The sequence below is a fragment of the Alternaria postmessia genome (genome assembly GCF_024291825.1).
Source record: "Alternaria postmessia strain BMP 2775 chromosome Unknown scaffold_21, whole genome shotgun sequence".
Taxonomy (NCBI): Eukaryota; Fungi; Ascomycota; class Dothideomycetes; order Pleosporales; family Pleosporaceae; genus Alternaria; species Alternaria postmessia.
Genome location: NW_026260094.1, coordinates 78,204 through 90,223, shown reverse-complemented (window position 1 = coordinate 90,223; position 12,020 = coordinate 78,204). Strand labels below are relative to the sequence as shown.

Sequence of the window (12,020 nt, the reverse complement as noted above, 5' to 3'; positions counted from 1 at the left end):
CAAATCAGCGAGACTTCTATTTCTATAGCAGGCTCCGGTGGCCAAGACGTAAGCATACTGGTAGTATCCACCACCGCACATACAGGATTTGTATAGACGTACACAGACGCGCCCTATCACCCCACTCATAGGGGAGTGTGTATAAAACAGTCGTGCGTTATAGCTACTGAGAACTGGTTTTGATTTGCTCACGTCATCTCGAAAACTCATGGCGTGGAAGACACGAGAAATCCGCAACTAGAGTCTTATGTCCGACGGCTTTTACAACATGGAGAACCCGGATGCTAGAGCGCCTTAGAATTTTGGCCCCCATTTCCTGCCGAAAGAAGTACGATGCGCCTCGCACATGGGACCAAAAACGTATTGCCAAGGACTTTGCGACATCCTGCGACACGGCGCTAGTAGTTGGCCCCCACGCGGCTGATGGCACCGAGTTGTTCAAGATGTAAGGTCTTGCACATAAAGGCGACTCAGTAGTGCTCTTGATCCTGTTCATCTTTACTCCGGAAGATTCTTTTACAGCGAGAGTGGCGTTTGTTTGACAGATCCCCTTCCACTACTATGATCTCTCTTGTTCCCACGCAACGCCTTCTCCTGTTCCTTGCACTTGCGACGTCGGCGTGCGCATACAGCAACCACCTCTGGCATGTAGATTTTGACACCTTTGGGAAATGGAAAATAATTCAAGAAGAGGAAGAATGCTGGGAGGCATACGGAACTCTCAACAAGTCTCCTTACAACTCTAACTCCACTGCGCTCATCGACTGTATGCCAACCAACGTAGCACCCGACCTTGTAACGCCATGTCCCGCTAACCAAGGCACTCAACTAGGCATACTCGCCAAGACCGACGAAGTAACAAAGTCCGAATTCGGCGTTGTAGCCGTCATGCTTGGTCTACTTCCTGGGGTGCTGCAATTAATAGGCCCTAAATTCAGCGACCTCGCCATCCTCGCTACCCGGAGACCCATTCTGGCACTGTTTCTAACGATTGGATCGCCATGCCCAGCTCTGGACTACGAGACTACGGGCATGGAGTCCCTTCTCGCCGAGGACTCGCCGCCTTTCTGGCCCGCCTGGCTGAGGACGCGACGGCCATGGTTGAGCGTTGTAATTTCTCTCCTAGAATACTTCGCGGTTATGGTTGCCGCTGGAAATGTGGTGTATCATTTCTACCGCCTTACATTCTATGCTGTCGTCTTGATCAGCACCCAGATGGGGCAGTATGGCGGTACGCTAGAAGCTTTTGCGCCGCTGCTCTGGGCCTTCATTGGTATCCCTATACACTTTCTTGGCGTCTTGCAACTACGTTTGTGCCGCGTTCCTTTGGCAGACGATGCTGCATCGACACGCCCGCGGAACAAAACCTCGTTAATCTCCCTCCTCCGAAATGAAATCACTCCTTGTGCCTTCGCGACAGACATCGAACCTGATGAAATCAAACTTCAAAACGGTCCGATCTATCAGATTCTCAACTGGCTGATCAGGCTTTGCATTTGGGCTGATGTCATTTACGGTATCATTGTTCTCTCGACGATTCTATTTGTCCCGATGTGGAGCGCTATTTGGATGATTGGTCTTGTATTTACGGGGACGCTTGTTTGTAGGTTAGTCTTGGCCTTTGAGATGCACGGGTTGCGTGAGGTGCCAAAGGTGTATGGGAAAGCCTCGAGAGGATCCATGGAAGCTGGATATGAGATGGCGCGGCTCATGCCTGAGAATGGAAAGGCGCCATCGCAAGAGCATACCTTGCCTCTGTTGCATCGCTGATCTAAAAGGGGTCAAGCAGATCTTCTGACTTCGATTACGTCGAGATGTTTGAGTTTTGACTGCGGATCAGGTTGCAATCCCAATGATTAGTGGAGTAGCTGCCTGGAGAGGCGCCCACGAGTGTCAGAAGGGTGATAATATGAAAGTATCATCTAGAAGGCGATCGTTCGTGAGGACTCGATGCGGTAGTAGCAGCGGGCTGATCGTGTATGGTATGCAGGGAGCCACATGTTGACATGCCCAGGAGTTGACACTCCAGTCAGGTAAGTTGCTCTTCGGACTCACTATCCAGATCTCGCTCGTACCCTCCGCCTCTTCCTCATCTGACGCGGCGGCATGTGAACTGTCCACCATATGTCATCCAGCCCGTCGTCGTCATGGCCCAGCTCCTCGGCCCGTCCACTACCAACATCAGCCGCCTCTCCTCCCTCCCCTTGCCTCTCTTCTTCCGTCGTCGTGACATGCTCCTCAGCCACCGTCGCGCCCCGAACGAACCTCGTCATCTGGCCCAGCGACGTCATCTGCTCCGCGACGATCCACCAGAGCTCGTCCACCAGCACCTCGGCAGCCGCTTTGAAAACGGGCTTGAACCAGCTCCTTTCCCCACCGCCAACCTTGGTTTCTTCTTCTTCTTCTTCTTCTTCTTCGTCGTCGTCGTCGTCCTCGACGATCCCCTGCTCCGTCTCTGCGGCTGCGACCAGCAGGAATGGGACATCGCCGGATCGCCAACGTGGCTTCCCATCGTGCGCCTCCTTCGCTTCCGCCGGCGACGTCCGCAGCACCGAGGCCACGGCGGCAGGTGATGCACAGAGGAAGACAGGCAGATCGAGACCCGACGGGAGGACGCCAGACTCGCGCATGGCACGATAACTGGCGCGCGCCTTCTCAACCCAGTCTTTCCCTGTCCCCGCCTCTCCCTTTCCTTCCTCGCCCTTGACGTCTTCGTCGTCGTCGTCCACCTCGACCCAGCGGATCTCGAACGATCGTCGCGCCTCGGCGATCTCGTCGGCCGGCTGGCCTTCCTCCTCCAACGCCTTCTGGATCGGGATCTCCGCCATCTCCCGTACGCGTGTGTGGAATTTGGCCACGTCCGACTCCGGCATAGCGGCGACGGCACTAGAAGTACAGAACGCGACGAAGCCCCAGGCCCCGCCGCCGTCGCCACCCGCCCGTTTGCGCCAAGTCTTGAGCCAGTCGGGGGGAGGTGATGGAGGCTGTTGCTGCTGCTTCTGCGCAGACGATGATGACGACGCGGTGGCGGCAGAAGAAGACTCTTTCTCGAGCTTCATGCGGCGCAGCTGCTCCTGCCACACGACGCGGGCCATTTCCATGACGCCGTCCTCGCCGAGCGCTTTGCGGAAGCCAGCCTGCATCTTAGCGCGCTCCTCGTCCGACAGCGCGGCGTCGTCCGCGGGCGTGGCGTGGGCATACCGCTGGAAGTTCCAACCGGGCGGCCAGTAGGTACTGGCGGCGTCGGTATAGGAGGTAAACAAGCTGGACGGTTGCGACATAGCTCTAGGTTGGAGGCGGGGTGGATAAGGTAAGTAGTGAGATGGTAGGGTGCACGATTTAGTACATAAAGTCTCAGGGGCTGTAGCTCATTTAGGAAGGTAATTTAGTGATACAGCACTTTCCAGCGCTTGGTATATACAGCGTAAACGAGCGCCTTTTTTATGGAGGGGAGACATGACAGAACAGAGCCGCCAAACGCTGCAGTCCACGATTGAAAGTACTGAAGGGTATGTATAGTCCAAACGCTAGTTCGCGTGCGTAGCGCAAAACTAGCCACTAGCGTAGCCTAGCGCCCGGCACGGGCCGCATCTCGCAGCTTCTATCGTCAACCACAGCAATAATCCTGATCCCCAACACCCTATACATCACCCACAACTACCTGTTATACTCGTTTTGACGATGGCAATTGAATTTCGAGACCTCTAAGAACGCCTGACTGTCAACTCAATCGCGACGATCGAATTCGGATTAATACACTACGCGATGAAGGCCTGACGCAGCGCCAGATCGCTTACAGTCTTCTTATTTCCCAGGTAATCCCAGTCCCATCTACGCTCTCAACCTACGCGAGTTCACCTCAGGCCACCCAGCCGGCACGCCACCCGGCCCGTCGCCCGCAGCAGGCGCCTGTGTCTGGACCGGGCCTCGGAGTCGCAACGGAGCCAGCGACGAGACGCCCGCGTCTCTTCGCTGGGAGCCTCGTCGTGACTGCCTTGTCGTCGAACTTTAACAATATTGCGACCATGTTCGGCGATCTCACCCGCTACGCTGCGACCCAAGGCATCACCTACGACTTCCAGGACGCCTGGGAACAGATCATGCCGGATTACCTCGCATGGCAGGTGGACAGGATCCGCGACACGTTCGGGACGTACGTCAGCGAGGAGCTCCTCTACTGGGTCAGTCCCGTGGCCGCACTTACACACTTCCCGACCGTCATCACGGCCATGACCAACACACTTACCGACCTCCAGACCAATGCCAACATGTATCTGGCACTTCAGATTACAGCCATGACGACCTAGTGTCACACAAAAGTCGGCAGTCGAAACGAAGCTGACCAGAATTTGCCTGCTGACCATGATCTTCAGTCCGTCCCGTGAACCAGACTTGGCATTGTAAATAATAGGTTTCCTTCGGACAGCTGGCCAGCACCGGATACTAATGCGGTAGCAAGATGTCATCGCATTAGCGGGGGCGAAGCGACTGAGCCATACATGCGTCCCAACGTGGAAGATCTCATAGATCAGCTTGAGGCTTGTGTAACATGGTGGGCGCGCCTTCCACTTGGTGACTTGGTGATTGGCTCGATCAAATAAGGTTTCACAGTGCTGACTTTCAGCCTTGTCATTTTGGCCCCTCTACTTGCCTCGTTATTGTTGCCAGCCTTGATGCAGGCAGATATGATGGTCACTTTACCTCTATTTAACATGACCAGTGAAGTGCAGACACCTGCTGCAGTCCTAAAACGATCGCCCACCTTACGATGCCAACAGCAATGCCTGAAGTCGAATTCTCAAAGCTGGAAACCACACTCATTACTGAGGACATCAGAGTCCGCCCGATCTCTAAAGACGGCCAACATATGCAACGACATGCCGAGGGAAACGAACATGAAGTGAATGAGCTGGACTTGGACTTTGATGTAGATTTGGGAAACTATCCCTTCTCTGCGATCAATTCGTTCCAGGATATGTTCTCTGGGATCATGTATCAGAAACACGTTGGTCAGCTTGCCAATTTTAGCACTGAGACTTCATTAGAGTGTTTGTCTATCGACGATAAAGGACCACGATGGCTCACACTAGATGAGAGCAACCTCAGCACCTTACTAGCAGAAGCCGGCGAGAGATGCGTTGATGTACCAGCTATATCCATGCAACCAGATCCAAGCATTACCGTATCAAACCGGAAAGCACTCTTGTTCTTCATTCCATTGAAGCATACAAAAGATACAGCGTCTTACGGATATTCCGTCCCCATGACAGAATGCGCTGTCGACAGACTCTTTAGCTCCTTACAGCTAAACCCAGACTTTCTACAAAATCTTCTTGGTCGACCTGACTACTGGGCTCCACAGCCACGCTGGCGTGAAGAAAATGGCAAACTACTCGACTGCGACTTTTTCTGTCAGCATCCGCGCTGGAATCTCCAAGCCCAAGGCGCTCCATTATCCGTCTATACGAGATATGACGCTCAAAGAGATCTGCTCATCTACTTGATCTCCCATAAGCCGGACGACAAAGTAATTCTCGCTCTTCGCAAACAACTCTCTACCCTAATCAGCCACAAAAAGCGACACGACATCGGCCACATCTTACTACACAGTCCTATGGATCTCCACACCACGATACTGAACCTCAACTTCGAAGCTTCAAAATGGCATGTGGCGAAGTTCCGAAGGTTCCAATGGCAACTCGTCAACCAAGTTGACGATCAACTGGCTGGTGTCGAACAGCGAGGGAGGAGGGAACTTGCGAGTTGGCTGAAAAATGTGCAGATCATGGCACAAGGGGTTGATTCACACCTTGCCAATGCGCAAGTCTTCTTGTATACAGCACGGGGTATCTGTGATATGGCCACGAAGCTTACATCGCTGGGCGAAGACGAAAGAGGACCGAGGCAACGGACGGTGGATATGGCCAATTACCTGGTCACGAGCATGGAGAAACAGCACATGTGGTTTTTGAATTACAGAGGCCGAAAGGACGTTATTATGAACTTGATCTTGCATCTGAACGCGCAAGAGCATACCCTGAACACCATACAGATTGCTGCCGAGACGAAGAGAGATAGCACTAGCATGACATCGATTGCGCTGCTCACCATGGTTTTCTTACCTGGAACTTTCACCGCTGTGAGTATCACACCAATTATGTCTATACGGCCACTGACGAATAAAAAGAGTGTGTTGAGTGCTGGAATCTTCCAGTCAACGCCCGGTACGACTTCTTTCGAGGTGACAGGGCTGTGGTGGTTATGGGTGGTTACTACTGTACCGATCACGTTCATCACTGTAGCCTGTTGGTACTTGTGGAAGCAACACAGGAATAAGGCGAGCTCCTAGTTCAATCACGTGGGTAGTGCGATGTTCCAGAAGTTGTACTGTGCTGATATAATCATTTACATATATTCCATACGTACTGTCAGTATACAGCTGCATACAGTGAAGCCAAGTGAGTGTTTGGGAACACAATTCTTACTGCAATATAATACAGTGTAACTCAACAGCGTTGTGCCTGCGTCTTATCACCAGCACGTCCATCATATCAATATGTGCTGTCAGTCGTGTTCAACCCTCTACATGGCAGCCTTGTCCAACTGTCGTGTCTAGATATCGTCCTTATCCTTCCCCCTCACCTAAACATCAACCTGAAACCTTTTACTTGATTCCAAACTCTTAATCTTCCACTTCTCATACAAGGCTTGTTGGTGTCCAGCCATATGTACACCAATCGCCCACGTACTGCTAACGGAGACGTTGGCATCGCACATGTCGCAGTACCAGTCCTGTTTTCCTGAAGGACGTCTGGAAGAAGATTGGGGTGGAGGAACTCCGTCGACATAGCACTCTGAGCATGCTGGTTCTGCCGGTGTGGGAGGAAGAGAGGAGGAAGCGGGAGAGGAGGTCAAGGCATGAGAGGAGATCTGCACATCTGCTTCATGCTGGACGATCTCATCACCTTGCATGTCCTCATTCTCATCCTCATCTTCATCGCAGTGTATGCCATCCCGGACCATACTCCTCTCAACATTCTCAACATGCTCGTCAGACGTCAGGTGGCGCTCCCACTTTATACCAGAGTATCTGCAATTGCAGTCTTCGCAGTAGTGTTCAGGCTCCTCGTGCTCATCTTGCGACTCTCCCCTCTCCTGTACTTTCACTTGCATCTTTTCGACCAGCTCCATGACCGAAGAGGAGAAGAATCCTTCTACCCCTGTTGAGCTTCTGCTTTCCTCTGTGACACTCTCCTCTTCAGTGATATCCTCGTCGCCCGTGGTATCTTCGTCAACTGTAGTACATCTGCTAAGATTTGGAAAACGGATGGCGTTGAACACATGACTTGGAGAAGCCACATGTCGCGCCCAACGAACACCGGGGTATATGTCACAGGCTTCGCAGTAGCGCTCTGGCTGCTCTGTAGGTAGAGTCTCTAGCCCTTCTACTTCTATAATGGAATCCGGAGGAGTCGGCAGCACAATACTCTTGTCGCAATGTTTGTTCTTCAGAACGTTACTTGCATGTACCGAGCCCTTCAGATGACGGCTCCAGTTCTGCGTGGTGTAAAAGCGGTCGCAGTCCTTGCAGTAATGGCCGGGCTTCTCACTGCGGAATTCGTTCATCTCGTTAACCTCCACCCAGTCTCCCACCTTTTCCGTCTCTCCAAACACTTCCTCATTACTCCTTAATCGCAGGTTCTTCGCGACGTTATCCACATGCATCGGACCTTTCAAATGACGAGCCCAATTAATTCTAACACACCAACTATCGCAGTCCTTGCAATACTGCTGTAGCTGCCCACCTTTCGTCTTGGGTGCGCTCTTCACCTTTTTCGTCACTCCGCCCTTGCGCTGTAGCCTCATGGTCACATTTCTCTGATGCCACTGACGTCTCAAATGGCGTGTATAGTTGCCATACGTTGAGGTTCTGAAGTCGCAGTTGGCGCAGTAATGTCCTACTGGGTCGCAGCTCGATACTTGCTCGACATCATCTTCCTCCTCTTGATACGTGGGACGCAAACGCTTATAATCGGCGACATTCTTTTGGTGGTATGCGTTACTCCACTTGTGGCTGCGGTAGTCGTCGAGGTGGTTGAAGGAGATATTGCACGGTTTGCAGAGCCATGATGTACCCTCTGCAAGTATGTCAGAGTTATGTGTGGAGATTGGAGAGGAGGAAGGGAGTGAATCGGTTGGAGAGCTAAGTGGGTAGCTAATGGCCTCTACGTTTGGCGGAGCTGGACCGCTTGCTTCGGCAATCTCACCCTCCTGTGGTGCTACATCAGTCATGCGTTTGTCCAGAGCGTCTTCTGTGACATGCTGCGGCTCCCGCAGAGGGGTTAACAAGCCCCCCAAACTGCCGAATACCGCGGCAACCTGGCTGGGATCCAGGTGTTTGGCGATTCGTGCGGCACGACGGGCTGTTCGACGGTTTGCTCTCCGAATTATCGCCTTGAGTCTGCGTACCTCAGACTTGAGCTGCCGAGTGTTCCTGATCGGCCTATCTTCATCGGAACTGGCTTCTGACTCGCTACTGGGGCCGAGATCCAGATCGTTCATGTCTATCTTGAAGACATCTCGTTCGTTGGCGTTGGTTTCGGATATTGTTTTGGGCTTCGCAAGAAGCACATTGAGTGCGGAAGCGGGCTGTGCCGAAAGGCGATTTGTTACTGGAAAATCTCCTTGTAGAACTGATGTAAGCATACCAGAAAGCAACGCCAGAGCGTCCCTCTTTCGTTGCTCAAGTGTTGCGTCCATATCTAAAAGAGAAAAAGACCACTATAAGCTTCAGGAATCGAAGTAAGATGCCGTCGAGAACAGCGGTGAACTGAGGGGAAAAAGTCTAATCTTGAGAAAGGCGGGGAAGAAAGGGCGTCCTGATTTTATAAAGGTGCGGTGAGGTGCGTTCGTTGGTAGCGAAACGGCAGCCTGAAGTTGGAACACAGTACCGCACATAGCATCTCTGGTTCAATCTCTTTGCAAACCCACTTATGTCCTTTCGAGCAGATAAGTCACCCACAGCTTCTGCAGGTCCGATGATGCGAATAGCCAGATATTTTCAGAGGAGACAGATTGAAAACACACCATGTTACGTGCAGTCGTTTCGATGCCTGATACTTGAGAACTTCTCTATACTCGAGCCATGATTGTGGACCACATCTTTGCCACTAACGTTGAACGAATCCTTGCGAGCTTATTAGAACAATGTATACTTGACAACTACAGTCAAGTCAGCGTGATCTAGTACAATCACCATGAATGATGTCTGCCTAGTCGAATGCGCTGTTGCTTTCGTGCTGTGCAGTTGCAATACTGGTTAGGCAGAGCCAGATCAATGTACCACGCGAGTGCTTGGTACCTACGCATGAGCTGCAAGTATCAACCACCTTTCATATGAATTTGGAGCTTACAAGGATGGTTCGGAGTCGATATGACAGTTGGTAAAGACAACGTGTTCATCTAGACGCGCCATGGGGTTCGCAACAGTAGAGGCGCTACAGACGACGCTCATCAGAGTTTTAAATCGTCAAAAGAAGGTGATGATGACGGGGAAGAGATGCGACTTGAGGTACACTTGTAGAAATGTTAGTGTAATGTGTTGTCTAGAGTATGAAGTTGCAGGTGACGTCTGCTCTTCGACACATCGTGAAGTTCACAGCGACAAGTCATGCCAGTGACCTATAACCCTTGAACTAGAGTCTGTGCTGATGCTCAGCTATATCCATGGGTTCTGGGACACTTGAGGGAGTCCGTTCGCGACAGCCGTAGTGCAAACCTAAAGATACGAACTTATCCAGGGTCTCCAGGCCTTGTGCCTGCAAAGGCCTTTACGATGCAGCCATCGCGCTCAGCATCTACCCTGCCGCTCCGAAGCGTCATCATACTGTAAAGTCGCATCTCCGCTCCTGCAAAGTACTATTGCATGTTGATTACTGCAGCCTGCAGCCAGCAGCCATGGTAACAGCAGCGATGTCGGTCCATGGCGTCCTCTAACCGAGAGCGGGGCGGACTCGCTGGCTTGCTCGCCTGCGTCGCTCGGTTGGCGTACAACCTTGGGAACTTTGTTCTCGAAGCGTTCGATGCTTTTCGGTCTTGCTAGGGTGATCCCTGACCTGGCTTTCCTTGCCTTCGTCTCGCGAACAGATAAACGAGATCGTATTGTACATAATTCTCAGCATCGCGCGAGCCCGTTCAACTTTTGCGAAAACGCATGGTAATTTAGCTGCGCTTTTGTTGGCTTCTCCGGTATCGCTGCGATGCTTAGATGTCGCACAGAGTGAGCGCGCAGATGATGTCCGTACGCTCCTAGCGGCGCTTCTACTCCAGAGTAGATGCAGCTTGTCAGCCCTAGGGCCAGGGTCTCTTCTGCTTGTCCGTATAACACTGAACAAGGGAGGAGCAATGCGACGCGACAAGCGATGCGCGCATCGCGAAGTCCAACCAAATTGTTTGGCGTGGAATCTGTTCGGCGACGGTGGTGGGGTGTCCAGTAGATATTTCGACACGTGTTGAAGGGACTCCTAGTGCTACCCGCCATCCTATGCGAAAGGACAAAGTCTTGCCGTTGATGCACGTCCTACAGATTGGTCACACTCAGCTACTCAGCTCGACCCGGCATGCAATTATTTATCCGCTTGATAAACCTCGACACCTTGGTAACCACCAGATACTGGTACCTAGTTGTTGGGTACTCTGGCTGCAGTCTAGTTCTTCAGACGGCGTTGTGGCTGGAGCCGCCGCCCTTGAGATATGCGCCGTTGGGTGCGGGTAAATAGCCAGGGAAATTGAGCATTGGACAAACGGAACTTCGCTGTCCGCTGTCAGCACGCGTCATTAGATAGGACGATGCGTACCCGCTGGAAAGGGAAGCCGGCCCGTAGACGCATTGTGGAGATGGAGTGCTTTTGTGCTTGGTCTCATTCAGAGTGCGTTGGACAGCGCACTGCTGTCACAACGGGACCATACGTCATCCCTGCTCAAGCGATTGACGATGCAAAGGGTCCTGATGTGGGCACTCAGAGGCCATTGCGTGATCAAGGTCAAGCCTGGGGATCGAAAAAGCGCAGGCTGCCACAGAATGGTTCGTCGGTGATGCTGCATGAGCAAGCCACCGATAGCTAAGCGACAGAGGGTAGGTAGGCGAATCGACTACAGTATGAGGGAGGTGTTCGAGAAGAGATCCCGCGCCGGTTTCGCCGGGACCCAGGTACTGCGCAATCAGCCTTAATTAAATTTTGCCAGTCCGGGACGGATGGGGTAGACGCCCTTCTCCCACAGTTTGCGTCGCTCCAAAGGCTGGCTGCAAGTTCTGTATTCGTCTGGCATCCCAAAAGCACCGAGGCCCATACACGGGCCGCGGGTGATAGAATGACACTGCACGCCGCATATTTGCTGGGCTCAGCAAGGTACCTGGAGCTCGCGCGCGTAGCTCCAATTGATGCAGAGATCCAATAGACGTGTGCATTGGATGGGCGGGACGAAGCTGATTGCAGGAAGAACAGGCCTGGAGGTGTGGCGGGACCCATGGCACGGCACGTGACTGTCCCGACGGGGTTAGTGTGGCAATCGGGGTTGCAGTTCTTTTTGAACCTGGGAGCGGTCTGCGTCTTTAGCCTTTTGGACAGAAATTCCCCGTTCACTAATGCTGCATCTTGCCTGCCGCCATCTCTTCGCCGCGTTCGCAGACGACTTCAGCCAACTCACCGCGCGCGTGGCTAGTTTGTCACCAGCGTACCCTGCTTTCGCCTACTACCCGCCCAAGCGAGCTCGCTTCTTGTAAGTCAAAGTCGGTCGATTCATTCATGGCACTGCCACATGCACTCTCTACCTGCTAAAGGCGGCTAGCCATGCTGCAGCCCACACTCCACTTCCTAGACGGCTGTGAGGGATATCGCGCACTCGCGACGTGTTTTCTTTGGCGCAACAGGCTGCTGCTGTCGTCTTTTGGCAATCCAGCGTCTCTGTGTTGCATGTCTCCCCTTGCTGGCCCCGCTGTCATTTGAACTTTTTTTCCCGCG

General features: G+C 52.7%; 3 protein-coding genes across 3 annotated transcripts; 1 reads left to right on the top strand and 2 right to left on the bottom strand.

Annotated features, from left to right (window-relative positions):
• Window positions 1-561: 561 nt before the first annotated feature.
• On the top strand, window positions 562-1,770 carry J4E82_004424 (uncharacterized protein; the record flags this gene model as incomplete). The annotated part of the gene is made up of 1 exon (XM_051730703.1): window positions 562-1,770. One exon carries the CDS (start codon window positions 562-564, stop codon window positions 1,768-1,770), a length of 1,209 nt encoding a protein of 402 aa, XP_051589459.1.
• Window positions 1,771-2,054: 284 nt separating this feature from the next.
• Window positions 2,055-3,281, bottom strand: J4E82_004423 (uncharacterized protein; the record flags this gene model as incomplete). Its single annotated transcript, XM_051730702.1, has 1 exon — window positions 2,055-3,281. The coding sequence occupies one exon, from the start codon at window positions 3,279-3,281 to the stop codon at window positions 2,055-2,057; it is 1,227 nt and encodes a 408-aa protein (XP_051589458.1).
• A 3,361-nt stretch (window positions 3,282-6,642) lies between these two features.
• On the bottom strand, window positions 6,643-8,760 carry J4E82_004422 (uncharacterized protein; the record flags this gene model as incomplete). The annotated part of the gene is made up of 1 exon (XM_051730701.1): window positions 6,643-8,760. One exon carries the CDS (start codon window positions 8,758-8,760, stop codon window positions 6,643-6,645), a length of 2,118 nt encoding a protein of 705 aa, XP_051589457.1.
• Between the last annotated feature and the right edge of the window lie 3,260 nt (window positions 8,761-12,020).